General features: G+C 51.6%; 1 protein-coding gene across 1 annotated transcript; it reads right to left on the bottom strand.

Moving 5' to 3' along the window:
- Positions 1–436: 436 nt before the first annotated feature.
- On the bottom strand, positions 437–26,244 carry GRHL3 (grainyhead like transcription factor 3; the record flags this gene model as incomplete). The annotated part of the gene is made up of 16 exons (XM_079942028.1): positions 26,159–26,244; positions 22,927–23,113; positions 20,134–20,195; positions 17,573–17,918; positions 17,242–17,315; positions 16,629–16,782; positions 16,314–16,425; positions 14,820–14,914; positions 12,426–12,584; positions 11,758–11,836; positions 11,503–11,636; positions 9,773–9,807; positions 8,488–8,576; positions 7,551–7,636; positions 5,037–5,101; positions 437–551 (listed from the first exon to the last, which is right to left on the bottom strand). The coding sequence occupies exons 1-16, from the start codon at positions 26,203–26,205 to the stop codon at positions 437–439; spliced, it is 1,839 nt and encodes a 612-aa protein (XP_079798154.1). The 5' UTR covers positions 26,206–26,244.
- Between the last annotated feature and the right edge of the window lie 817 nt (positions 26,245–27,061).

Genomic DNA, 27,061 nt, shown 5'->3' with positions numbered 1-27,061 from the left:
AGGACTCATTGGTCTGAAGTTGATGGAAGAGTCAAGAACGGGAAGAGTGAAGTCAGCTTGGGGAGACAGGGCCCACTTCCCCCATCCGAACGGCAGCCCGCAGGAGAGGGGCTGTAGAGAAGGTCTTCCGAGGAGGAAACAGCCTGCTGGGCTTGTTAACCAACATGACACTGTCTCTGGCTGGGCAGGCCCTGGCCGGAAGTTCAGAGAATAGATTCAAGCACGAGATGAGGGTTCGGATCAGGACACCTCCCAGGTCCCTTCCTGGCCTTGACGTCTGTGGGTCTGTGACTTGAGGGCCTCTTCCCTCAGGGAAGGCATTCAAGTAACAGCACTGAGGCATGCGGAGAGGTTGTGTGTGGCGCGGGGCCACTTCCCAGCTGGCTCCTCGCCTGGGGTCCACTTCAAGAGGTCTGAGGCTGTGGGCGCCCAGGGCTCACAGCTCCTTAAGGATGATCTGAATCTTGCCGTCAAGCTCCCCCATGTCCAGCAGGAAGGCGACGTGGTTGCTGTAATGCTGAATGATGTTGTTGTCCATGTTGACCAAGATTCTGGAAGAGAAGAGAAGGTGTGTGTAGAATGGGCTGGGCCCCTTGTTTACAGGGCCTCTGAGTAAAGGGGGACAGTAATGGCTGCTACCTATCGGGCGCCCCCAGCACTTCAGGCACCTCTTGGACTTTCTCTCTGACCCTCATAACAACCCACAAGGTGGGCACTCACTGTCCCACTTTACAGGGAAGGACACAATTCCCAGTGGCCGAGCCCAACTCAAACCCAGGCCTGCTGGCAGCCACGCCCACCTACTGCACCAGATTGCCTCTCCTCACACACACGAGCGTGGACACAACCAGCGCAGTGCGCCTTAGTCACCAGGCCAGACCGACCACTCGGACGCGGAGTGAGTTCAAGTGCAGCAGGCATGGCGGGTGGACCCGTGAGGTTTGGGTTCAGCAGGAGGCTGCGATGTGGCACTCAGATGTGCCCGCCTGACCCACAAGCAGGTGCCACGCAAGGCCCCCTCGGTTTCACCCCAGGAAGCTGAAATCTCAGGGATGGCATCGTGGACTTGAGGGGCTTGGCTCTCTCCCCCCACAGTCTTCAGGCAAGGACCTAGGCCAACCTGAGAGGGACAGAGCCTCTGTGGGTGTGGCCCTCTGCAGAGGGTCAAAGCCATAGTGTAGCCAAGGGCACCCCTCTAGGAGCTGCCTCCCCAGTGAAGGACCCACCGGGCTGTGACCTGACCTGAGCACAGCAGCTTCCTCTTTGTAATGGGGCAGGTGTTTTCCTCCATCCACCCCTCCATCCACTTCACCAGCATCTGCTGAGGTCTTTCCATGTTCAAGACCTTGCTCCAAACAAAAACAAGGGCCACATAGAGATCCTAGGTCCCGCCCTCCAGGAGTTTTGAATCTACTCGGGCCCGGGAAAATGGGTCCTTATAACCGTATTAGCCCGGTTCACAGACGGGGCAGCTGAGCAAAGTCATTTGCCTGGGATCACACAGTTAAGAGACGGCAGAACTGGAATTTGAATCTGGACTTTTGTCTCTTTCCACTGCATCATTTTTTTAGAAAAACAACAACAAAACCCAAAACCCTGTAATTATAAGTTAGGGAGTGGCATATAAAAGGAAGGGAAAATCCAGGGCTGGGGAAGAGTTCAAGATAAGGCAAGATTATTTAAGTGGGACGGGAGGGAGGGCGGTGAGAATCCCAGACTACTACTCCTGGCAGGTAGCCAGCCGTCTGCTTTCCCCGGGGACCCCAGGAGAGGCAGTGGCTTTGTCCCCCCACCCCGCATCCCCCAGACCAGGAGGTGTGATGGAGACAGCAGTAGGCTGAAGCCTGCGGCCCATGTCCAGTCGTCTCTGCAGTGGCACCGAGCAGCCGCTGCTTTCTGGAAGGAGGTCTGGGCTCAGGCTCCAAGGCCTGGGTGCTGACTGCCAGCATCTAATTATAAGATCCTGCTTCCCTGGGTCCTGTGTGCAGTGCCTTCATTTCACAGAGGGATCTTTGTCTGGGAGCTGCCGGCTGGGAACAGACCAGAGGAGACCAGGGCTGCGGCAGAGGGGTGGGCGCTTTGTCGGTGATGGTGCTTTTGTTCGTCTCCTACAGTGGCATTTACTGAGCGCCCTACGTGCACTAACTTGAAGGCCTACTCTCAGGCAGGGCCTCCCAGAAGGCCCGGAGCGCACGCCCGCGCACAGGGGATCCCACACAGGCCCACAGACCCGTTCCTCTCAGAGGTCAATGACAACCGGGCCCTAGAGGCAGGGGCTTGTCAGGAGCCGCTGTCCCAGAATGGGGGCCTCCTGTCACTTGCCAGCTTCTGGCTGTCTTCTGTCCTAGTTCGCATAGAACCCCTGGCCAGCCGCCAGCAAAAACAATGTATTTGTTAATCTTTCAAGCACACTCAGTGGTGCTTGTAAAGCTGATTGTATCTACCTTTGTCCAGAGGACTTTCTGGAGGGTTCTGTGAAAATAAACGAAGCCAGTGATTACAGTTTCCTGTTCCTCAGATGAGGGAAGCAGCAGATGAGCCTGCCTCTGCTCTCCCAACAGGTTTTTTGGGGGATTCTTCTCATTTAGGCATCGCAGACAATCCTAGGCCTGAGGTTTCATAGCTGGGGTGTGTATGGGGTGTGGGTGCTTCTGAAGGGCCGCTGGGTGATGCCCTGGGCTGTAGAGCTGGGCAAATATAAATCGGCTGGCCTGGCCACAGCCTGTATTTGCACATTGCTTAGCGGTCAAGGGAACGAGCAGGAGGCAAGATGAAACAGTGGGTGCGCGCACGGGCTTTAGACAGGCCATGCTTGCTCCTGCCATTACTAGCTTTGTAACCCTGGGACTATCCCGAACCCCAGTTTCCTCATCTGTAGAAATAATCATACCAAATTCAAATGGTCAACGAGATGATGCTTGGGAGTTCCTTAACCCAGCGCGTGGCATGTAGGAAGTGCTCCACAAATGGAAGTTATTATCATTATAGTTGAAATATCTGGCTGGGGCTTAAGGGAAAGACTTGCAGCTCCGCCAGTGGGGCTCTGGGGCTTCTTTGTACGCAATCACACACAAGGCATTTCCCAGCCCCTCAGCGCAGCCTGAGGTGGGAACTGGAAGAGAGGACGGCAGTGGCAGGTGGGGTGGCAGCCAGGGGGTGTGGACACTGGCACCAAAGGGGAAGTGGGGCTGGGCTTGTCTGGGCAAAGCAGAGCCTGCCCTCCGCTATGAGGTGGATTCCGCTCCACAGAGCATGTGAGCTCCAGTTCCCAGTTTGAAACCGAAACTTGGAAGGAAAAAAATACACAAAGAACCCTAGACATTCATACAACCAAAACCAAACGATCCTTTCCCAGGGGCTGCAGGGCTGCACACCTTCCCCCGACCGCCGGCCCTTCTATGGGAGGCTGGGTGGGAGCCAAAAAGGGGAGGGAAGGAGGCCTGTCTGTGAGGAAGGAGGTGGCCCCTGGGCCTGACTGGATGGCCCTCAGCTTGAGTACAAAACATGCCTCATTGTGCAGTCCCCTGAAAGAAGAGCCACAGACAGTAGCCCCAGGGCAAAGCCTGAGCACCTTCCAGGAAGAGCCGCGGGACTTAGTCTCAGGCTGTCCGGAGCTGGAGGGTCAGTCCGAGCTGTTCGGGGGCGGGGAGGGGCTGGGCGTGTTTCCCAGGGCCCTAGTCCAGGGTCCTCTAGGCAGGTAATGGCAGTCACGATTCCTCACTGCACGGGGGCCCCCATGCTGGGCTGGTGAAGCGACCTAGGCAGCAAGGGCTGCAGAGGCCCGGCTCACTGGCTCTGACGGGGGGTGGAAGCCTGGGAGGGCCGTCAGCACGTGGCCCTCCAACTCCACCCCCCCATGCCACCCCTGCCAAGGAGAGATCTCCTGGGCAGAGAGCAAAGGCTACTGTGGTCCTTAGCACTAATCCTCTGGAGCCCGTGGCAGGTGGCAGTCACTGCCCAGCCCCCTGGAAGGTAAAGCTTTACTCCCTCCTGCCTCATCCAGACTTGAAGATGGAGGAGGCCTGTGGAGCATCCCTGGCTGGGCTCCCTCAAAATGACATCCAGGGGGCTTCCCTGGTTCCCTGGTGGCGCAGTGGTTGAGAGTCTGCCTGCTAATGCAGGGGACACGGGTTCGAGCCCTGGTCTGGGAGCATCCCACATGCCGCAGAGCAACTGGGCCCATGAGCCACAACTACTGAGCCTGCGCATCTGGAGCCTGTGCTCCGCAACAAGGGAGGCCGCGATAGTGAGAGGCCCGCACACCGCAATGAAGAGTGGCCCCCGCCCACCGCAACTAGAGAAAACCCTTGCACAGGAATGAAGACCTAACACAGCCAAAAATAAATTAAAAAAAAAAAATGACATCCAATCACAGTTCCTTTCCCAGACTCATCGCCAGCCATTTCTTTCTCGGACCCTCTGATTCAGCCGGTAGCAACTTTGCTGGGCCCTTCTGCTTCTGTGTCTTTCCTCCACTGCTCCTGCCCCTCTGAACATTGCTTATCACCTCTGAGCCTCAACTTCCCTATCTGTAAAATGTGTGTAATGGTATCTACCTCACGGTATGGGTTAAATGAGGGTTTAACCCATGAGGGTTAAATGAGATAATGAGATAAGCTTAGCCTAGTATGTGGCACGTAGTAGGTGGTTAAGTGAAGATAGTCGTCACCCTCATCATTACCATTATAGTCAAATGACTTGGTTACCTTGGTTATTCCTGACATGTGGCCCTGTGCTTCCCTCTCCCCCTGAGTAGGTGGCGTATAAAGACCCTTGCATCCGGCTCCCACTCCTTTCCTTCCCAACAGTGATCAGTGTCTGGTCTCTGCAGGTGGCCTTGGCCTGATAGGGCACTCTCCACCCCAACTCCACATCGCCTCTACCTCTCCACAAAGCCAAGTACAAACACAGCTCAGCTCCGAGCAGCAGGCCTCTGCCAGGCAGGGCGAACCTTCTGGGAGCTCCCTGAGCCAACGTTTTAGAGGGAAAGGGGCAGGGTGGGGGTGTGAGGAGGGAGAGCTGTGCTGGGCACTTACCCCCGCTTGCATTTCTTGTAGACTTTGTAAATGTTCTCCTCAGGGAACCCATACTTCTCAGAGATCTGGAAGAGAATGACAGGAGATTCACCATCTGCGGCCAAAACTGGGTTTATACCAGTCTTTTCTGTCATGACTTTTAATTTCCTGATTATAAAATATATACCCATATTGTAGAAAAATACAGTGAAGAAAATTATAACTCATCCATAATCCTGTATCCCAGAGATAAACACTAATAACATCTGAGTGTATTCCTTCCTGTCTTTTGGCCATGTACACGGGTATTTTTATATTCCACGTAGATAGTTTTACTTATCATTGTATGTTATAAGCCTTCCCATATCACGACAAACTCTTGACCAACAGCATGTTTGGTGGTTGTAAACTATTCCAAAGGTCATCTGCCATTTCCCTCAATCCTTGCCTATCATCAGACATTTGGATTTTTCCAGTGCTGGGAGCTCCCCACTCACCAGCTAGCTGACCAGCTGTGCAAACCACTCGTGGAGATGGAAATGGTGCCTAGCTCATAGGGTTGTTGACAGAATTAAATGAATTGGTCTATGTAAAACACTTAGGACAGTTCCTGGTATGTACTAAATAAATGTCAGTACTCAAATAAATGGTCATTATTACTTCAGAAGTGGTGCGACAGGGATGCTCCTGTCCTGCTGTGGGGGGAGGGGTGGATAACCCAAACACTTTCCCTTTCTAGCAGGAATTATTTACCCCATCTGATGGGTGAGGGTGCTGAACTCGAAGAAGATAAGGTATGCACCCAAGGCCTAGCCTAGAACCCAGATTTCCTGCCCCCATCACATCCCAGAACATTGGAGCTTAGTCTACAAGTGAGGAAATTGCAGCTCAGAGGCCTCAGCAACCTGGCTGAGCTCACACAGAGTCAGCCCATTTCTCCCCAGACCTCCTGAAGTCTCCTGTGGGGCGGACAGAACTGGTCTGGTTCCAGTTCCACCACCTGGGGTTGCAGAACTCTGAACAAGTCACCTTACTTCATGGAGCCTCAGTTTCCTCATGTGTAAAATGGGCGCCATGATGGGATGTACACACAGGTGGTTCTGCACAGGAATTGAGACGCTTACGTCAAGGGCCCGGCCCAGCGCCATCCCTGGGGAAAGCTCGGTCAAATGCCGCTGGTTAGTACTGCTGGCTGCCTTGGAGCTGCAGGGAGCGGCAAGCAACAAGCTTCAGGCTGAGGTTGTCCTCTCTGGGCCTTTCAGGAAGAGGAGCCGATTCAGCTCCTCAACTGGTCTCTGCCTTGACAGAGATCTCTCCAGGCAAGAAAAGTTCTTAGACTACTTATCTTAATGGCAGGCAATGTGGCTAGAGGCTATCAGGAAGATCTCAAGTCAGTCTAAGCAAGAACTTAGGAGCTTTCTAACTATATGTTGTACCAAGACAACTGCATTGTATGGCTGTCCCCAAGCGATGAGCTCTCCACCCCTGAAGTATGCAAGTCAAGAGTGGGCACCCGCTTGGAAGAGTCACTGAGGAGAGAGCTGGGGCACCAGGTGGGAGCTGACCCTTTAAGGTACTGTCCAACCCAAAGATTCTGAGTCTATATTCAAGTGACATTAATGGCCTTTTGCGAGCCCAACTTCCTGGGGCTGGTGCCAAGCAGGGCTGATGCTATGTGAAGAGAACAGGATAACACAGCCGAGTGGAGAGAGCTTGGGCTGGAACCTCAGCTCTGTCACTTCTAGTTACCTTGGCAAGTCACCTGACCTAATAGCACCCACTTCTCAGGGCTGTTAAGAGAATATGGTGAGCTAGCGAATGCAGCACGCCTGACAAGATGCCTGACACGTAGTGGGGCTTCAATAAAAGATAGCTATGTTATCACTTGATTCATTTTCCCTTCCCCAACCTGACATCTTAGAACCAGCTGGCTTTTCTGTGTGGTTCGACCTTGAAACACAGCTGGCCCTGGCGGAGGCTGTGTTTGCTCAGTTTTTAGCTGAACCACAAAGCTGCTGTGGATTTTGTTCGGGGCTGTTTCACCTGCTCTCTGGCGGTTTGGGGGGTTGGGGAAGGTCTCCTTGCCCAGACACCACCTTCAGCCGCCCCAGCCAGCGCCCCCCGTCCAACCACAAGCTGGAGGAATGAGGCCCTCTGGGAAAGAAAAAAGGGTATCTCTGGGGCCTGGCCTTTTGGGGTTTCATTCCCATTAAAATAGAAACAGGTTTGCAAAGCCAACAAAAAGCTCTGGCCTGTCAGACAGCAGCCATCAGATTAAGGAGGATTTATGGTGTGTGCGACTCCCAGGGTGGAGCCCGGGTTCTGGCTGGGAGATAACATCTCAGAGGCACACCTCCACCAGCCGGGCCCCACAGGCGCCCTCAGATGGGTGGGACGGATGGGCCACCAGAAAGCCAGCGTTCCAGCATATTCCTTCCCAGAGTCTTCCTGTGGGAAATCGGAACTATATGGCGAAGAGTCGGGGGAGATGGGAGTGCAGAGAGGGCCACGGCCAGGGTCCACAAGGCCTCTTACCGCACTCCTCAGGCCCTTCAGGTCCGGGGTCTTCAACATGAGGGCATCAAACACCTCCTCAGTCTCTCTCCGCACGTACAACAGCACTGAGAAGCAAAGGGGTGGCTTTTAGTGGTGTAAGGGAACATCTGGGGGTGGGAGAATCTTAAAAAATATTATTTGTAACCTAAGATTGATTTCTGCAAAAAGAGCAAATCCTTGCTGAGGGTGTGTACCCAGCTGGGAAACACCCCACCTGGCTCTGCGGGTCCCACACACTTGCTCAGACTTTGCTGATTTTGGTGGGTTTGAATCCCTGCTCTGCCACCTGCCAGCTCTGTGACCCTGAAGGAGTTCTTTTAAGATCACTGAGCCTCATTTTTTCCAGATGGAAAATGGAGACAGCTCCACCCACTCTTTCACAGAGTTGTTGTGGGCAGTACTGATAGAACACCAAGTGGGGTGCAAGGCTCAGTTCCAGGCTGCTGGAAGCTTCTGATCTTGCTTGCTGGTTGGTTTCTTCCTGATGGTCAGCTAGAGCACCCCTCTCTCAGGAAGTCACAGACTTACTGTGTCAAAGACAGAAAGCCAGGTATTGAAAACCCACCCCACTCCTACCCCCATCAGAGAAAGTGGGGAGGACCTGCCCAACATCATGAGCCTGTTGCCTTACCAGCTGCCCCAGGACGCCCACGTTCAAACAAGGTCAGAGGCAGAAGCCCCCCAGCTCCGTGGCTGTCCCTCCAAGCACCCTGGATGCCCTCCTTACCCGCTCCACCCCTCACTCAAATCCTGGCCCAGGCCCAAACTCCAGGGAGTAAAGCAGCCCCTCGAGCTCTCCCCACTGGGGTGGGCGCTGCCCTGGCTGCCTGGACCAGAATCAGTCTGAGGCTTTGGGGAGGCCTCATGGAGGGCTGGGGCTGGGGTCAGAGGACAGACGGGGTGGGAGTGAGGCTACCTCTCTGTAGATCATCTTCCTTGGCCTGTTTGGAGGGCAGAGGCTCAAACTCCTCGGTGAAGGGTGAGCAGGTACGCTTCAGAGGCAGCCTGTGGGGATGGCAGGGAGAGACCTGTGAGGAACCCAGAGTCTGAGGGGCCCCAGAGGTGAAGAAGACCCTATGAGGGTGGGCACAAAGCAGTGGGACAGAGGTTACAGGAGCAGGTTCTGGAGTTGGACTGCATGGGTTTGAATCCCAGCCCTGCCCCTCACTAGCAGGGTGACAGCCCCTCAGTGTCCCCACCTATAGCAGGGTGCTGCATAAAGTTGTGAGGTTGAAGGAGATAATGCACCCTGCTTTTAGAACAGTGTGTGACACATGGCAGGCCCTCCATAAATATGGACTATTGTTTCATCATCAATAGTATTCTTTTTTGAAAGAATCAAGTTGGACGTGAGTCAGTGGGAGGAGGGAGGCTTGTGGATTTTAGAGTGAGTCAGACTTAGCTTCCAGCCTGCCTCTGCTTCCTAAAAGCTGTGTGACCTTGGACAAGTCATTTCACTTCCTCTGAGCCTCAGTTTCCTCATCTATAAAGTGGAGCAATAACCTCTGCTTGCCTGACTCACTGGGACTGTTGTGAGGTAATAAGTGACATAATTTGGTGTGAAAGAACCTTATGAAAAGTACTTCTTGTTTATAAGGAGGAGACCTATATCAACAATACACGATCTTCATAAAGTACTTTCCCATTTACAAAGATTCTGTTACATGCCGCTTCTCATATCTGCCTCATTCTCATGAGGCCATTTTCCTCCTTTGACAGATTTCTAGCTGAGGCTTGAAGAGGTGAAGGGACTGTGGCTGACAGAGGGAAGGACGTGGAGGTCCATCCTGGGCTGAAGGGCCAAGGGGCCCTGGCCACCCCCTTGGCCTCCTGGAGGCTGGTGGGTGTGGGGGGAGGGGACATGGGGTTGATTCCCCTAAGTCCTCCCACACAGCTCCCCTCCCTACTCTCCGAATCTGTACCACCATCTCAGAGGCTTTCTCTTTCCCATTTTACAAGCAGGTGTCTCGCCAAAGATTCTCCAACTTTTCAAATAAAACAAACCCATAAAAACTCAGGCAATTTCAGTGAGAAAGGAGCATGAGTCTAGCTTGGGGGTTGGGGGCAGAGTCTCAAGGCTGCTTCCTCCGGGCCCAGCCTCTGGCTTGGGGGACAGCAAAGGGAAGGGCAGGCTGGGAGCTTACGAGCAGTAAAGGGGGGACAGGCAGGGAGATGAGGCCCTTGGCTGCTTCTCTCCGTACCTGTTGGAGGTGCCGTGTCCTGCTGAGGGCACTGCCTGCAATGAAGAGAAAGACATTTTCCATCACATACAGGAAGATGAGAGTAGCCCTCAGCTGCGGAGGCTTTCTGGGATGAACAATCTTTGTGGGGAGATACGGGGGAATGCAGTTTCAATGGCTTTCTAGCTCATTCTGCTCAGATGTGTCCCCTCAAGTGAGCTGAGACCTTGAGTTGAAAGGAAGTACCAAGCCCCAGTTGGATGAGTCAGGACTCAGTGAACACATGAGGTGCTAAGGAAAGGGTGGCAGAATCAGTGAGTCCCATCTGAGCCCCAGCAGGCCCAGAAGGGCTGGAACTGCAAACTGTCCTGCAGCTCGTAACTAGGTAGTTGGAGCTGAGGCAAAAGAAGTGGAGGGGGAAGAGGCAGTCTTTCTGAACCCTCACGTGTGCCTGGCACTGTACTACCTGGTGCAGCCATCACCAGCCCCGTGAGGTAGGACACCCAGGCCCCGAGACGGCAGGGTCGCTGGGGGACCACCATGGGGGCAGAACTGTGGCTCAGAACCGGGCTCTCTGCCTTCCCGCACCCTTGGTGCCCTCTCTCAGGCTCACAGGCACAAGCACTGGCGCCCCACTTCTTCCTCCCACAGGGAGCTTTGAGCCCAAGTGGTCATCTCCCTACTTGAGGCCTCTGGCTGGGGAGAGAGAGTGGGTTAATGCAGCCTCCTGGGCTGTGGGGGCCACAGAACTACTTCAGGGCAGCGAAGGGGGTGCGGCAGACACAGAGGAGGCTTTGAATGTGAGCCAGGGCTGACCTCAGGACTGGCTGCTCTTTCAGCACCATAATCTATCTTATTGTTTGAAGTCACTGCACTGAACACATCCGTACACCGAGGGCCATTTCTGCAAACATTCCCACCTAAACGGTGGGAGCTCAGTGGAAGGCAACAGTCAGATTGTTTAATATGGAAGCAAACTCACAGACAGGCTCTGGGGTCTTGATTCTGCCACTGACTTGTTGAGTGACCTTGCCTGGAAAATGGGAATAACAGTCTCTACCTCAAAGGATGGCTGGGCTGGGCTGCCCAGGTGAGGTGAGGGGGAAATGCAGCAAAAGGCTGGGCCCGGCACCGCGGGCCGGTCAAGGTGCTTGGTAAACGGCTCCCTGTGTTGAGAAGGGGTGTAACTCATGGTAACGGGCACTGTTTCTGAAGCCAGGTTGCCTGGGTCCCAATCCTGGCTCTGCCACGTCCTATGTAATTTTGGTCTCAAAGCCTCCATTTCCATGCCATGAATCCAGGGAGAATCGTATTAGCAACACAGGGAGGTAGTGAGGGCTAAAGGAGATAAGGCGTGGAAAGCACTTAGAGCAGCGCCTGGAGTAAAGTGAGCGCTCACAGGTGTTGCTGTGACGATTATTATCCACCCAGCTTTGATGCGGCTACAGTCTAACTTGGGACCCTGATATTAGAAACCTGCCCTGTGTGTGCTCCAGGAGTGAACATTTCGATGGGTATGAGGTCCATTTCTTTATTAACATTCTTCTCTTCAGTAGAAAAGGTCACTTAAGTTACATGGCCATATATACATTTTTTTAGTTCCCTGGGATTCAGTAAAGATAATTTGATGATATCAGGACCTATCAACATCTAAACTGGCCTGTAATGGCTGAGTGAAAGGTTGCTCCCTGCTGGTCTGTGCTAAGACAGCCCCACCCAGGGGCCACCCTCTCTCAGCCCAAGACCCTCACCCCTCCAGGCCGCTGCAGGCCAGAGAAGTGCACGTTGGGGATGAACAGCACTGGCGGGGTCTCCAGGTCTGCCTCAGGCCGCAGGTAGGTGGTCTCATTGCCCCTGAAGCCGGATAGCAGGGAGCCCTTGATGCCTGATGGGAAAAGGAAGGCATTGTGCCGTGAAGTCCCTCCATTTATGCCTCCGACCACTGCCCTCTAGTCTCCTATACCCTTAACCCCAACCCTGCCCCGTTGTGACCCATCCCCACTGACCACTGTTGCTGGAGTCGGGGCACTTGACCTTCCTCCGGAACTGCTTCCGCTCATCATCCCGCATCTTCCTTTCCGCTCCCTGTGGGGGAGAAGGGAAAGGTGGTCACCAATGGTCTTGGGAGGAGCTGGCTGCTTTGCCTCTTAAATGTGGGCCAGCCCTCTGGTGTTGCTTTCTCCCCAGAGTGAGACCAGGAGATGGGAAGGTACCAGCACTCGGCCCAGCCCAGTGCAGCCCAGCCCTGAGGTCAGGTAGACCATGAGAGACAGAGAAATAGAAAGACGGAGAAAGAAGAAATTGAGAGAGACAGAGAGGTGTGGGGAGAGAGGAACAGAGAGAGAAACAGAAAAGAGAAAGGGACTCGGAGAGAGATAAGAAGAATGAGAAATGTGAAAAAGACAGACAGACACAGAGAAAAAGAAACCTGAAGAACTATTTACAGAGATCTAGAAAGAGGTCTTCAGAAAGAGGAAGGGATGAGAGACAGAAATGCAGAGAGCAGAGGAAAATATACACAGAGGAACCAAGACAGACGAACGACAAGCACACAGGAGAGACATTCAGAGAGCAAGAAACAGAGACAGACACGCCCAGAATGGCTGGGGAGGATGCACAGGAGGGGCTGGCCCTTCTCCCCCCCAGGGCCCAGCAGAGGGTCCACCGCAGCCACCTTGTCACAAAAGATCTTGATCTGGCAGACAGCTCGGTGTAGCAGGCGCTCAGTGCCCGAGCCACAGTCGTAGGTGTCGACCTGCAGGTTCAGGGGGACACCCTTCACCCCCTTCTGCGAGGAGAAGTCTGTGCTGAGACAGTTGATGCCGATAAACACCTGAGGACAGAAGAGGGAGCTAAACAGCTGACCCGGGTCACCAGGCCCCCCTGTATAATTATGGAGCCTACTGTGTGCCCGGCGGTCACCCTTAACTTCACAACGCCCCTGGAAGGCAAACATCACCACCTCTCTTTTACAGACGGGGAAACTGATGCTCAGAGAGGGGTGGCAGCTGTCCCAAGGCGACACAGGGAATGTATAAGGGAACCGGAGTTTGGGCTCAGGTCTTCATCAGTGGACAATGCAGCTTCCACTAGATTGCCAAGGGCAGCCCAAAGGATCAAGGCCCTGGGAGGGAGACTAAGGGTCCTTTAGGAGCTTAAAATCCAGAGCCCATTTTTTTGCAACTCAGAGCAAGGAGGTAGAGAACGGCCAAATCTCCCTCCCCGCCAGCTCCAGAAGACCGCTTTCCTGCTGGCCCTGGGCCACAGCGAGTGAGACACTGCCCCTGTGCACGGCAACCACCAGCTCTAGCCATAGCTGAACCAGGCACCCCCATTGTACAGCTGAGGAAATGGAGGCTCTGAGCATGGACGTGACTTGTTAACGTTTCCACAGGGAGTTGGGCAGGGCGGCATGGTGGAATGAGCCTGGACATCGGGCCACTTAGACCTCTGCCACTCAAGCCATGTGGCTTTGGATAAGTCCTTTAATCTCACGGGCCTCAGTTTCTTTATCTGCAAAATGGGGACAATTAAACCTACCTCTTGTGGCTGTGAGGCTGGCAGAACACCTAGGGGGCTTGGATATTTTGTAACTGTTGTTATAAGTGGGACAGTTGGAGTCTCAACCCGAAGCCTATGTGCAGCTGATGGCAGTCTGGGGTCAGTCTTAGTTGGGCATCACTTGGCAAGCTCACCTAGTGATTGCCTACTGCTGACTCCTCCGTGGGACCCTAGGCCAGACCCCACTCCAGGCTGGCCCCTGTTCCTTGGGGCATTTCCCTTGGAAATGACCCTGACTTGCACAAGTAGGGGTGGGGTGTGGTACCTGAGCAGACCCCCTTCCTTCCCTGGCTGGGGGGGCCAGGCCCACAGGTGCATGCCAGACATACCTCCCCCTCAGCCAGCTCAGCCCTAATGCAGCCCCCACCCAGCTCACGCCTGAGAAAGACCCAAGCCTGGGGGCTTAAGAGGCTGTGAGAAAATCCCAACCGAAACCCACCTCTCCCTTCCCACGAAACTCATTCCCCCCCTCCCTGAACTGGAGGCCCCAGCTCCTCCCCCAGTCCCTGGTGTCTGTTTGAATAATAATAATCCCTCGCCTTTGTGCCTCCCTTTGTTGTTTTCAGAGTCCCTTCACCTCCATTTTCTCCAGGCACCCTGGACCGCCCCATGAGGCAAGCCAGGGAGACAGGGATTAGGTCCCCCAGCTTTTCTAGGCCAGAAAGGCCCTTGCCAAGAGCCAGACCCAACCTTGGTCTGATGGGGTAAGTCTGGCCCAGGTAGGTGAAGGGACAGGCCCAGGGTTACCCAACTCGAGTCCCCAACACGCAGACTAGTGCCCTTTCCATGATGCCACTTGTCCAAACAGAAAACCAAGACACAGAGGGACACTGCAGCACAGGTGACTTCAAGTCTGGTCTCAAGCACTAAACGGCTTAATCACTGGTGTGAAAAAAAAACACCAGAGGCTCCATTTCTCAGGCCTCTCCGATAGGCCTGGCATCGTGCCTGTCTCTTTGACGTGTGTGATCTCATAGGATCTCCACCACAGCTCTAGGAGGCAGATTATTCTTCCCTTCCTATGCGCTCAGGAAGTGAGGTCATGGGTTTAAGCCCTCATCTACCAGACTCCAAAGCACTTCTCCTGCAACACCCTGCACTAGCCCACAAGTCAGGAAACCCGGCGTCAGCGGCAGCTTGCCGTGTGGCCACGCACAAGGCTTAGTTTTCCTATCTGGTAAATAGGTGGATTGGATTAATTAACAACAGCCACTGCTCATGTGCCAGGCTGTGCTCTACCTTTTCCTTATCTCACCCGATCCTCACGCCAACCTATCAGTTGGTGCTATGGTTACACCCCAATTTTCAGCTAAGGCATGTGTCCAAGGTCACAGAGCTGGGAAGTGGGCCTAGCGTTTCTGGCTTCTCCACCACTATGTATCCTGCCTCCTCCACTGGTGCCCTCATCGGAGCAGCTGCCACAATCCTAGGTACAGGTAAGGCCTTTTCCCAGGATGGGGACTTCCTGGCAGCCTAGCCCCATCCTGGCCACGGCCCCAGCACTGACCTTGGCCTCCTCGTTGACGTTCCACACGAAGGACAGTGCATTGTGCGCCACCTCCTCGATGTGCTGCACAGTGTTGAAGTTTTCTTTGCAGTCAGCTGAAACCACAGGAGACCAGAAGGAGAGTCAGAAGGGAAGGGATTTGGGGGCCCCATGGGGAGGGGTCATTTAGGGGGCGGGCCTTGTTCTTGGCAGGGACTTGTATCCTCTCCCCCAAGGACCATGCTTCAATGCAGGGAGGAAATTAGTAATTGTGCCCTGGGCTACAGGTGGAAAAACTGAGGTCCAGCCTGAGAAGCAGATCTGTCCAAACTCCAGAGGGACTCCTTCACTTTGCCAACTAGGCCAGGGCCCTCATGGTTTTGTGGTGGAGCTTATACTTTTCATGGGATTGTGATTTAGGACATCCCCCAGACAAAGCAGTAGTAGTAGTAGTAGTAATCGCAGTAATAGTGGTAGTAATAGCCATAGTCACAGTCGTAGTACCAGTACTACTAGTATTGAACTAGTCATATTAAATAAATGATAGTACTATTGTCATTTATTGAACACTTACAATATGGCAAGCCTTCAGTTAATCCTCACAACAATGCTATGAATATTCAGCTTACACATGAGGAAAATAAAGCTCAGAGAAGTTTGGTCACTTGCCCAGGGTCACACAGCTAATAAAAGGTAGAGTAAGGACTGGAGTCCGGCTCTGTCTGTCTCCTGAGCCCAGGCTCCTAACCACTTTACTAACTGGCCTCTCAGATAAGTCACTGAATCATCCCTATTTGTATTATGTTCTCTAGTACACGTGGCTCCAAGGCAGAAACAGCACTGCAGGCAGGCAGGGCAGCTGCTGTTTTCCCAATTGACAGCTGAAGAAACCAAGGCCCAGGAAGGGGAGGTGACACAGGTCACACAGCCAGGAAGAGGGTGATAGAGCCAGAGCCTGGAGATCTGAGGATGGGCCGTGCCTCCCACTCATCTCGGGGCCCGGGACAAGGTGGCACACACAGAAGGCCTTTCCCCGTCCCCTTCCCTCTGACAAAGCCCAAAGGTTCCAGCTTCCAAGGCAGAACTGCCCTTGCACTGTGCTTCAAGCCTTCCAAATCACCCACTGCCTGCACTCTTATGCATTTGTGTCTCAATTGGCCAAGCCCCCTGATGGGGACAAGCAGGTCAGCATCCCAGGGGTGTATTTATCTGACACTACTAGGGTGCCCAGGGTCCTGTTTATCCCAAAGCAACACAGAAAAGAGGTCATTGCTTCCAGCCAACAGATGCAAATCCCTGCAAACCTCACAGCGTTCGACCTGGAGACAGGGGCCAGGCAGGCGGCTGGAGTCAGAAATAAGTCCTGCAGAGGTCAGAGGGGGCTGGGAAAAAGGGGCACAGCAAGCAAGGCCTAAGTGGGGTGTGTGTGTGTGTGTGTGTGTGTGTGTGTGTGTGTGTGTGTGTTGTGAGACAGAGGAAGGGAGACTGGGACGGAGGGCTCGGGCGGGCTCTCACCCACATCGATGACCCGCTGCTTGGCGGTGGGCTGCCGGGAATGCCAGTGCTTCCAGAAGCGCAGCTGCTCCACCGGGCCCTTCTCGTTGTCGAAGACCACCATGACCACACTCTGCAACACAGCAGTCACTGTGACCCCAGCCTCAGAAGAGGCCCAGGCAGCCTCATCCCTTGCCCCAGCCCGGGTCAAGTGGCCCAGCCCTTTGGCTCAGTCTCCCCCTCTCCGTGGCAATGGGCAGTCATACAACAGCACCCTCTCCCTGGGGTCCCTGGCAGGCAGGGCTGACCCGACCCCCGCACCTACTGTCCAAGTACCTTGACTTTGCTGGAGGACAAGGCAAGGTCTTTGCCGCCCGCTGGGGTCCGCAGGGTGACAGGGTAGAACTGGCCCTTGTTGAGGTAGGCCATGGGTGACTCACCCGATTTGATGTGGATGGCTTTAGGGGAGCCCAGGGTGTACTCAAAGTCACTGCAGGGAGGAGGGAGAGGAGAGTGAGGCTGGGCTTCCAGGCAGGAGTATCCCAAAGGGCAGTAGGGCAGGAAGCCCAAGGCTCTGCTATGGCCTTACTATGTGACCTCAGTAAATCACTTTACTTCCTGGGGACTCAGTTTCCTCTTTTTCAGAGTTTCTATTTAATGGCTTTGTTGAGCCATAATCCTCCTGAATAATGAATAATGGAAACCAGAGATCCCTGAGGGGTGACAAAGTTATAGGGACGACTAGGACAACAGAACCCTGGTTTTCTAACAGGGTGCTGAGCTCTGAGGTCCTTGTCACAGCCCAGGAAAGGGATGTAGAAATGACTCTCTTCTTTTATGTGCCTTCACTCCCCTCTTTTCATTCACTGGCAATGCCTGTTCTGGGGACAGTAGCGTCTTTCTGCAGCCCACTGCCCAGGTGGCCAAGGGTCCAGGGAGGCTGACTTACCTCTTGGGGCTGGGATAGTCCTCTGGACATGGGGGTTCCGGGGATGTTTTCAGGATATCTGGGAAGAGCAGCGACTGCAGAGAAACACAATCCAGAGAAAATAAATGACCACATTCAGTTCTGCTGGGACCTCAGCCCAGGGCCACTGCATACAACTGTGAATGTTGTATAGTGTACAACCTGGACAACAGTACATGGCAGCCCTGCCTCAGCTCAAGGACTCTTTCTCCCATGGATTCCAAAGCTCTGATCGCCTCACTGTCTTCTCTCCTTCTGTACACGTGTGACTAGACCCAGGGAGGCTGTGAGGGATGTGGGGGTGGGCCCTCACCTCCTGTGGGTCATCTTTGAAGGTGCTGTCAGGCTGCCAGCGCTGTGTGGGAGGCACCCCATGAATGCTCTCAAACAAGGAGCTGAGGGAGCCATTATCATACACATCACTGGTGGGCAGCAGGTAGCCGTCCACAGAGCCAGCTTCCAGCTTGCTGGGGCCTGGGGTGAGGAGAGTTGCCTTGCCCGGTGTGGGTGCAGCCCCCTCCAAGCTCATTAGGTTATTCTTCTTGAGCACATCTGGGTACTCTGGGGCTCCAGACACATTCTCTGTCAGGAATTTCATGAGGTGCGTGGGACTTTCAAGGGGGGTGAGGTCCATCTCATATTCCATGCCATGGTAGTACCTGAGGAGAGACAGGAGGGATAAGTGCGTGCACCTCTTCTCTCTGAGAGGCGGGGGTTCCTTGGCTAGATTGGAGGGTGACCATCACACTGACATACTGACCTCTTTTAATCCATTGTAATGTTAGGTCTTACCAACATGTGTGAAACACGATACTGCAGCAAGCCAGTGTGTCACAGGGATAAGCAGGGAGGAGGGTGTCAAGAATGGAACCAAGTACAGGCTCAGAGTTCAGGGGGCAAATGTCTGCTTTATCCGTTACAGTACTTGGTAATTAAAAAAACTGAAGGTTTAATTATTTATTTCTTATCCAGAGTCAAATGTCTCCACACTAAAAAAACCGTATTGAGTCATCCATGGTGTGGGCAAGAGTGGGTATTTGTGAGTACAGTTAATGTACGTTGAGAAAAAGGTCTGAAAGGATATACCCCAAACTATTAAGGGGGGCAGGGAAGTAGGATTACAAGAAACTTACTTTTTTACTTTATTTATTTTTTAGCAAAAATAACAGTGTCTTTAATGCATTTAATTTTACAGAATCCAAAGAATTTTTACATATGGTCCTCACTTGGTTGTCAAAAGAGCCAGATAGACTATTTTCACACATAAGGCCCAGAGATTCACATAATCAGAGACACTGAGTGAACACACAGACCTTATAATAAGATGATTCTATTATCAGTGGGTGCTCTTATTTAATTGTGCCAGTCTTCCATTCCCACCACCATACTTCTGTTTCTCAATGCCCAGCCCCAGCATGGATATTTATTTTTATTTATTTATTTTTTTTGCGGTACGCGGGCCTCTCACTGTTGTGGCCTCTCCCGTTGTGGAGCACAGGCTCCAGATGCGCAGGCTCAGCGGCCATGGCTCACGGGCCCAGCCGCTCTGCGGCATGTGGGATCTTCCCGGACCGGGGCACGAACCCGTGTCCCATGCGTCGGCAGGCGGACTCTCAACCACTGCGCCACCAGGGAAGCCCTGGATATTTATTTTGTTACTACACCAAATTTATTTTTAAAAAATAAACTAAATTTAAAAATAGTTACAACAATAGGTAGTTTAATTATTATAATTATACAAATATTGTTTCCTGGCTGGTCAAATATTTTACTATAACTTTTCTTAGAACAACTTTTGTTGTTATTGGAATTATGATATTAACGAGTTTTTTCATTTTATAATTTTCTACTTGTCTATTCATAATTTCCCTAAAACTGTCATACACCTATAAACAATTTTCTTCAGATGAACAAGTATATTATGTAATCTACCGGTTCATTCCTCCCTCCTCCCCTTCCTTCCTTCCTTCCTTTTTCACTTTATACGTTTCTACAGAGTTTGAATATTTTATAACAAGTAGGTATTATTTTATAATCAGAAAAGCTAACAACATTTTAAAAAATTAGTTTTGAGAAAAGTCTCCTGAACCAAAGCCTACAGTTTCTAGCAGTGGAGGGGCCCTGAGGCAGCTGCCAGAGTCGCAATGCCTGCCTTAGCAGTTTGGATGTTCTCAAAGGCAGAGAGGAGACCAGAAGGTTTCCCATCAGAAGCCCTGCCCAATGGGGGGAAAGGAAAAGTGGAGAAAGCGGGCAGGGCCCTTCCAGTGCCCATCTGGCCATGAGCACGGCCTGGGCTGCTTTCTACAAGAAAAGGAACATCAGTGCCCCGAGGCACTAATGCCAGGCAGAGGCCCAAGAGAGCCAAGGGAAAGAAATACGGGAACATAGGTGTCCCCTCCCTTTGAGGCTGCAGGGAGGGTTTTGGAGCTAGGACAGAAAAGCTTCCATCAGGGCTTTTCCACCACTATGGCTTTGAAGTTTGTTTTCAGTAAACTCCAGCTCACATGGCCTACAGGCACCTAGGATATGTGTGTGTGTGTGTGTGTGTGTGTGTCTGTGTGTGTCTGTGTGTTCAAGCAAGGTCTCACTATGATTTTGTGGGCCCTACTCTCTTTTGCCTTCATAGATCCCTTCCTCCATAAAAATATTTTAAAAACCTTTTACAGTTGCATTGGTATAAATACAAATATCACCCAGGTTGGATCATATTCATTGTTTTCTTCTGACTTTAAAATAGATTACAATGCCTTCGTGGGCCCCTAAGAGTACGGTGGGCCCTAGGGACTGTACCTCCTGTGCCCAGGGGATAAGGGGCCTAGAGGTGGGGGTGGGGAAGGGCAAAGGGCCAGAGATGGTGGCGCCGGCGAGCCTCACCTCTTTCCTTGGTCGTTCCGGCCCCCAGTGCTGGAGGATAGTAGCCGCTTCTCCTTGGGGCCCTGAGAGGAGAGGAAGCAAGGATTTATGCATAACTCTTGGGTAAGATCTGGCTGTTAGGAGCCTCAACCCCCTGCGGGGGACTTGGCCGGGCAGGGTAGCTACCTTGGTCACTGGGAGAAAACCCACCAGTCCTTCGAATTGTCAGGCCATCTTTTAGTCTGAGCCCCAAGTTACAGAGTGGGGAGAAGTACCCCAAGATTAGCAGTTAGGAATCATGGAATTTGGAGTCAAGCAGGCCTAGCTTAATTTCTAGCTTTACCACTTAAAAGTGCTGTGTGACTCTGGATAAATGACTGTGCTTTTCTGAGATTCAGTTTCTTCATATGTCAAGTGGGGGATTATGAACTCTACTTCAAAGGGATTGCGAAGATTTATTAATAAAAATAATGTTCACTGTTTTTTAATGGAGTACTTCCTATGCACTGGACCCTGTGCTATGTGCCTTCTCTGTGTCCTCTAATCTAATCCCTATAACAACTCTATGATGTCTACTAATGTTATCCCCATTATATGGATGAGGAAACTGAAGGCAAGAGAGCTCTGTCATCTTAGTGATTAGGAGTGTGGACTTATTGGGTTTAGTTCCTAGATCTGCCGCATATTGGCTGTGTGATCTTGCGCGTCCCTTAACCTTTCTGCACCTCATTGTTCTCATCTGTAAAACAGGAATAATAATAGTAATACCAACCCCTGGGACTGTTGTGAGTGTTTAGACCAGCACCTGACACGTGGAGAGGACTATGTAAATGTTACCTTTCATGATTATGATCATAATATTGTTGTATCTTAGAACATCCAGGTCATTTCTCCCTGAGGCTAATAAAGCCAGAACAAGGTCTCCGTCCCAGCCTAGTGACTCCAATGCCTGGGTTCTTAGTCTCACCCCGTGGAAGAGCATGAGGAAAAGTGCCCGGCACAGTAACCAGCATTCAGTAAGGAATGGTAAGTGGTCACCTTTAGGACTATATTGCCCAAAGCCACATTGCCAGCTTGCGGTAGGAACAGGTCTCGAACTCCCAACTTGGTGCTCTTTCCACACCATTAGATCATGTCTTTACTATACACAGTGCTGCTCTGAATCTAACATGCTCTGGGATGGGAAGAGGGGGCCAGGTGTATCTCACCGGAACACTATATTGCAATAAACCACTGCAAGCGTCACCTTCAGAGCCTGTCCCCACCACTCTGGCCCTGGGAACGGCCTCTTGCCCAGGGGAGATGCTGCTAGATTTTATTTTACGGCCCAACCTCAAGCTATATATCCCAGGCTGGAGTTTAAGCTCAGACCTAGAATTCTGGCTCCTACCATGTCCCCAGGCTGAGGCAGTCAGTTCCAATTTCTTTTCCATCAAATGCTATGAGGATGTTATCAGTCTGCTGGGGAGAAGGTAAGGTAGGGTAACCATACTACTCCAGGATGAGAACCAAAGCCAGAGAGATAATTTGGGGCTTTCTCATATCTGAGGCCACTTCCCCCCTTGGCCTCTGAATTTACAGAGAGTTTACCTTCCTTTGTGTAGCAGAATAGATAAACTACTTCTTGGGCCTGTGAATTTGATGGCTTATTTACAAGGTGGCTTTAAATCTTCAAGTTCAGATTCAGTTATCACAACATTTAGCTATTCATGTCCCCCAGCCTGATATCTGGGAAAGTCTCTTGGAGCAATAACCCAGCCTAGGAAGAGTAAGAAAGTTTGCTGTATGACAATTCAGACAGATGGGTAGTGGCTGCCTGGAGTACTAGGTTGGAAAAGATTTTGTGTCCTCATATACCCTCAGTGAGAATACAGTTTGTAATCCATTAGCAATGTCTGGCACAGGCACTGGAAGAGGGGTGATGTCGTGTGTTATGTACTTGTGGTTATTGACAGGTTTAAGCACACTCATCATATATGAGAGGGCCTAATTCCTGTTCTCAGGAACTGAAAGTCTCCCAGAGTCAAGGCCAAGGCCCAGGAAACAATTAGAGAACAATAAAAGATGGTCTGTCAGGAGGTATTACAATGCATATAATGGCAGTGAGGGTATGAACAACAGTGAGACACTCAGGAGAGGGAGAGGTGATGTGGCAGCATGGCTTCCAAGAGAAGGTGGGCCTTGGGAAGGGCCCTGAAAGAAGGGAATGGATTCAAGAGCAAAAGGCATGTTCTAGGTGGTGAGGTTAGAATAGGCAGGTCGGGATGACAGGGCAACTGGGATGACCTAAGGTACAGGGGCAGAAAGAAGATGGGGGTATTGCTGTGGTGTGTAAGGCCAAGGCATTGATCCATTCAATCAATATGTATTGAGCAATGTGTGGCAGGAAGTATGGGGTGCTAGGGGCTCAGTAATGATCATGACATGACTCTTGCCCTACAGGAGCTCAGTGTCAGGGGGGAGATGGAGGAATAAATGCACAAACAGCAAGTTTCTAAGGATAGCTTCAAGGAAAAGGATGGTGGTTGCTAAGGGTGCCCAGAGGAGGCACAGAATGGGAGACCCCAGAAAGCCTTCCTCACCTCCGGTGGAATGAGCTGACATTGAAGCTGAGGCCCAAAGCTGAGAGTACGGTTTAGCTAGGGGGAAGGGGAGGGTACCAGGCAGAGGGAACAGCATGTGCAAAGGCCCAGAGGTGTGAAAGAACATGGTGAGGGGCTAGGGGTGGTCATGGTGGGCTAGTGAGCCATGAGGCCTGAAAGCGAAGACACACAGTCAGTTAGAGGGGGGCATGCCCAGAGGTGGCAAAGGTACCATGTAGTAATCGTAGAGGAAGCTCAGGGCTGCAACGCTCTCATCGTCTCCATTGACTCTCATCATGGCCTTTGTGGCCGCCGTCAAGGGATTTTCAAGGTAGGTCTTCCAGGCCTCATCCTCGTTAGTGTAGGGGAATTTCTGGAAGTTAACTGGGTCGTTCTTTAGCAGCCGTACAGATCTGAAACTGAAAGGCAAAAAAGGAAGGTCAAATTTAGGCTGTCCCAGCAGAAGTTCCATGAATGGTCAGCCTCAGAGCAACACCCAGGAATTCAGAGAGTTACCAGCCTTGAAAACTTGAAACTGCTTCTTCTGTCATCATTGGGCAGATGGAGCAGTAGAATGTATCCAAGCTCTGGAGCCAGATGCTTTGGGTCACCACCAAATGTTACCATGTAGAAGCTGTAGACCTGGGGCCTCAGTTCCCTCATCTACAACATGAAGACTGTAATCCCAACCTCGCAAGGCTTCAGAGAAGATTCAGTAAAATGCTCCCATGGTAGATACTTATTCAAGGGGAATTAGTGTAACAAGGATGGGAAATAACAATGACAAGCTGCAAAGAATAAAATTTCCAGGTAACTCAGCATGAGTTCTTCTGATGAAATTCTCCTCAAGACGGAGAAAGACACAGAAGACTGGAGATCATTTCAACTTAGAGAGTGTGGTGAGGGACAGAGAGAGCCAGAGCAAGGAAGCCCATAGGCAGAACCTGGTCTTGGGAAATGGCATTTCAGATCAACTTTTATTGTAGAGTGCCCAAGCAGCTGCTCAGATGCCAGGAATTGGAGTGGAACGCTGCAGGGCACCCCTAGGCAGGCAGAACCTGGGCGCTGCGCTGAGAACTTGGACAAATACAAGCCACATAGGCCCAAAGGCAAGAGATCAGGAAAGACTCTTTGGAGGAGGCAGACATTTTAGTTGGGAACCCTCAGCAAGGGGGATTATATCACTCAGATATGTAGGGTGAGTGTCCCAGGAATAGCAACATAATACAGATTAATGATGATGATGATGAAAATAATGTCTAATCTTTATTGAACACTGACCATGTTTTAGGCACTGAGCTAAGTACTTTTCATGGATTATCTCATTTAATTCTCACAACAACACTGTGAGGCATGTACTATTATTTTTCCTATTTTACACATGAGGAAACTGAAGCTCTGAGAAGTTAAGGGAGTTGCCCAAGGTCCCAGTTAGTGGGTTAGTGAGTGGCCCAGAGGGGATTCAAGCTTGAGCAGGATGATGCTGTAATATAGAATAGCGTTCTCAAACTTCCACTGCAACAGAATGACATGGAAGGCTTGTTAAAACACAGATTTCCAGGCCCCACCCCTAAGTTCCCTGGTAATGCTGATGCTGGTGGTTTGGGGACCACACTTTGTGAATCACTGGTGTAGAACATGCTCTTAATCATGAGCAAGGGCATAGAGGTGGGAAAGTTCTGGTTATGTTCACTTTAGAACAAAGAATGTATGAAGGATACTGGTAGGGGAGAAGCTGGGGACAGCCAGGCTGAGAAAAGAGAACTCCTGAGACTGGTGTCCTGGTGCCCTGGTGCCCCCCGTTCTAGGTGAGTCTCATAGATTCTCTAATGTTAGAGACATAGGAATAATGCCAGCTGCCATTTACTATACTATATATGAACCCTTTCCACTCATCAGCTCTGCTCCTTACAAGAACGTCAGAGGTAAGGATCATTTGCTGCAGTTCACAGATGGAGAAACCCGAGACTTGGAGGAGATAAGAAAATGCCCCCAAATCACCCAACTAGTCCATGACACAACCAGGATTTAAACCCAGTCTTGTCTAGTACCAAAGCCACACATTTTCCACTAAGCCACACAGCTTTACCATAGTGCAAGAGGGCAATCCCTACCACAACAGAAAAATGCTCTAGTTGTGGAATTGCAGGCACTGTGGCAGACTGGTGGGTGGGCAAGGACCTTCACAAATCACACCACAGGAAGTGCCCTCCTGCTGCCCGGCAGCTCAAGCCTACATTCTCAGACACAGAATGGGAACAGCAGCCAGGCCACACCCAGACAGGCCGAGGGTGGCACTCTCCCAGGGGCTTCTTCCAGGGCAGTGTCTCCCATCTCACTGAGCCCCAGGGTGTGGGGTATTGGGCTCTGAAAGGGAGGGAGAGGGAGCTATCACACAGGAAAGAGAGATGACAGAAACCTTCCTGCTCCAGGGGCATGCAGAGGGAGGCACACCTCAAGTTTCTGCTTCTATAAATCAAGGGCCTTAAGATGGAGAGGCGAGAGAAGGCCCCTCCCAGCTGCCTCCTGGGCCTGGGGTTAGAGGAACTTACAGAGCAAGCCCAGGTGGCCGCCCCCAACCCCTCCCAGTATCAGCCTAAATGGAACTGCTAAACCAAGGGGGCACAGGAGAAGCAGGGACCGGCCTGGCGGATCACTCTCTGGGTCAACAAGGAATCCCAGTGCTTAGCACTGTTCCTTGTTTATAAAATGTGTCTAATAAAAGCACCCACCATGCAGGATGATGAGGATTGAGTGCAACATCACAGGAAAAATGCTTAAAACTGTCTCTGGCACATAACAAGTGCTTAACACAAAAAGAATGATGTTGCCATGCCATGGAAAGGATATACTTTACAGAACACTCTTTCCAGAATGTCAAAAATCTTGAGCCTATGGAATCTTATGCTGTAGTTTGGTCTTCAGGTGTTGAAATAATTCCTCATTTATAATTTCTAATAAAGGAGTAATATGCCAAAAAAAGGAATAATTGTGCTCTTGGCCCAGCCTGGAGCTAGACATCAAAGGGTTGCAACGTGGTACAAGACATGGTCACCCTGAAAGTCACTGGCAGATCTGGGCCTGGAGCCCCAATTTGCTGACTCTGGTGGAATGACCATCATCGGCTTTGATGAGCTATCAGTTATCTTACCCTATTCAAAAGTTAATTTTTAGAAGACAATGATAAAGTCACATCAGAAACGAAAGGACAGGCAATGTTTGCTGTTCATTTGGAGGGTTTTTCTGGTCTACAGTGGTCTCCAATCCATCCTGTTGGGATTCCAAAGTCTGATTCCTTGATACACAGCAGCTACCATACCTCAAGAATTTACCATAGGTAGACACTGTTCCACCTATTATTCTGCATCATCTTATCTACTCTGCACAATAGGTTTAGGGGAAGTTGAGACTCAGGTGATATTACCTGCTCAAGGTCACTCAGCCAGTAAGTGGCAGAGGCTTACCTTGAACCTGGACTTGTTGGACTCCAAGACGCAGCTCTTAACCCCATGCTAGTCTCCTTTCAAATGCCTCTTTTATTCCGGCAATTCCCCTCCTCTGGAATAAACTGAACCAATCCTCCACTGCAAGACAGAAAGGGACTTCCCACCCACACAAGACAAGAGGGACTGAGTGAGGAAGTGTGATGAGTGGAAGAGTTTCTGGCCGGGCGCTGGGAGCTCTAGGGTCCTGGTTCCCAAGTTTGCTACCAATCAGCGTCACGTTCCAAGACTACGCATCTGGCTTCTAGAAAGTCTTGGCTACGGATAAGGTTAGTTAGCCTTGACTCAGTGCCAAACACGGATCCAAAAACTCTTGGCTCCCTGTTCTCTTAAAGGTTAGAATTGAGAGTTGAGGGTCCAGTGGGTAAGGATGTGAAAAGGGCTCCAGGAAGGAGGGAGCCCTACTAGTGGGAGACAGAGCCGGAACAAAGAGGGGAAACCAGCTGACTGGAACCTACGTGGTCACCTTCCCCGAGGGCCTCCACAAACTCTCTGTTGGTGTCCCTGTCCAAGGCCAAACTCCTCAGCCGTCAGAAGGTGAAAGGGGAACGGGGGAGGAGGGTATAGGGAGAGGAAGTGGCTCTGGGCAGCCTTCTAGCCATCAGGTCTCCACCAGGCCGCAGCACAGAAGAATCTGTAGCACCATGGGAGGAAGGAGCAACAGGGTCATAGCCTGACAGACCCGAGTAACCATGTGTCCTTGGGTCAGGTACTGAGCCCCTCCAAGCCTATTTCCTCATCTCTTAAATGGGGTCTATTGAGAGTCTTCTGTGTGCCAGTCAGGGACTCTTCTAGGCACTGGGGAATCCGCCAAGAACAAGACAGATAAGGCTCTTCTCCCTTCGGAATTTGCAATCTAATTGG

Source organism: Stenella coeruleoalba, assembly GCF_951394435.1.
Source record: "Stenella coeruleoalba genome assembly, chromosome: 1".
Lineage (NCBI taxonomy): Eukaryota > Metazoa > Chordata > Mammalia > Artiodactyla > Delphinidae > Stenella > Stenella coeruleoalba.
This window is presented reverse-complemented; position numbering and strand designations above follow the sequence as displayed.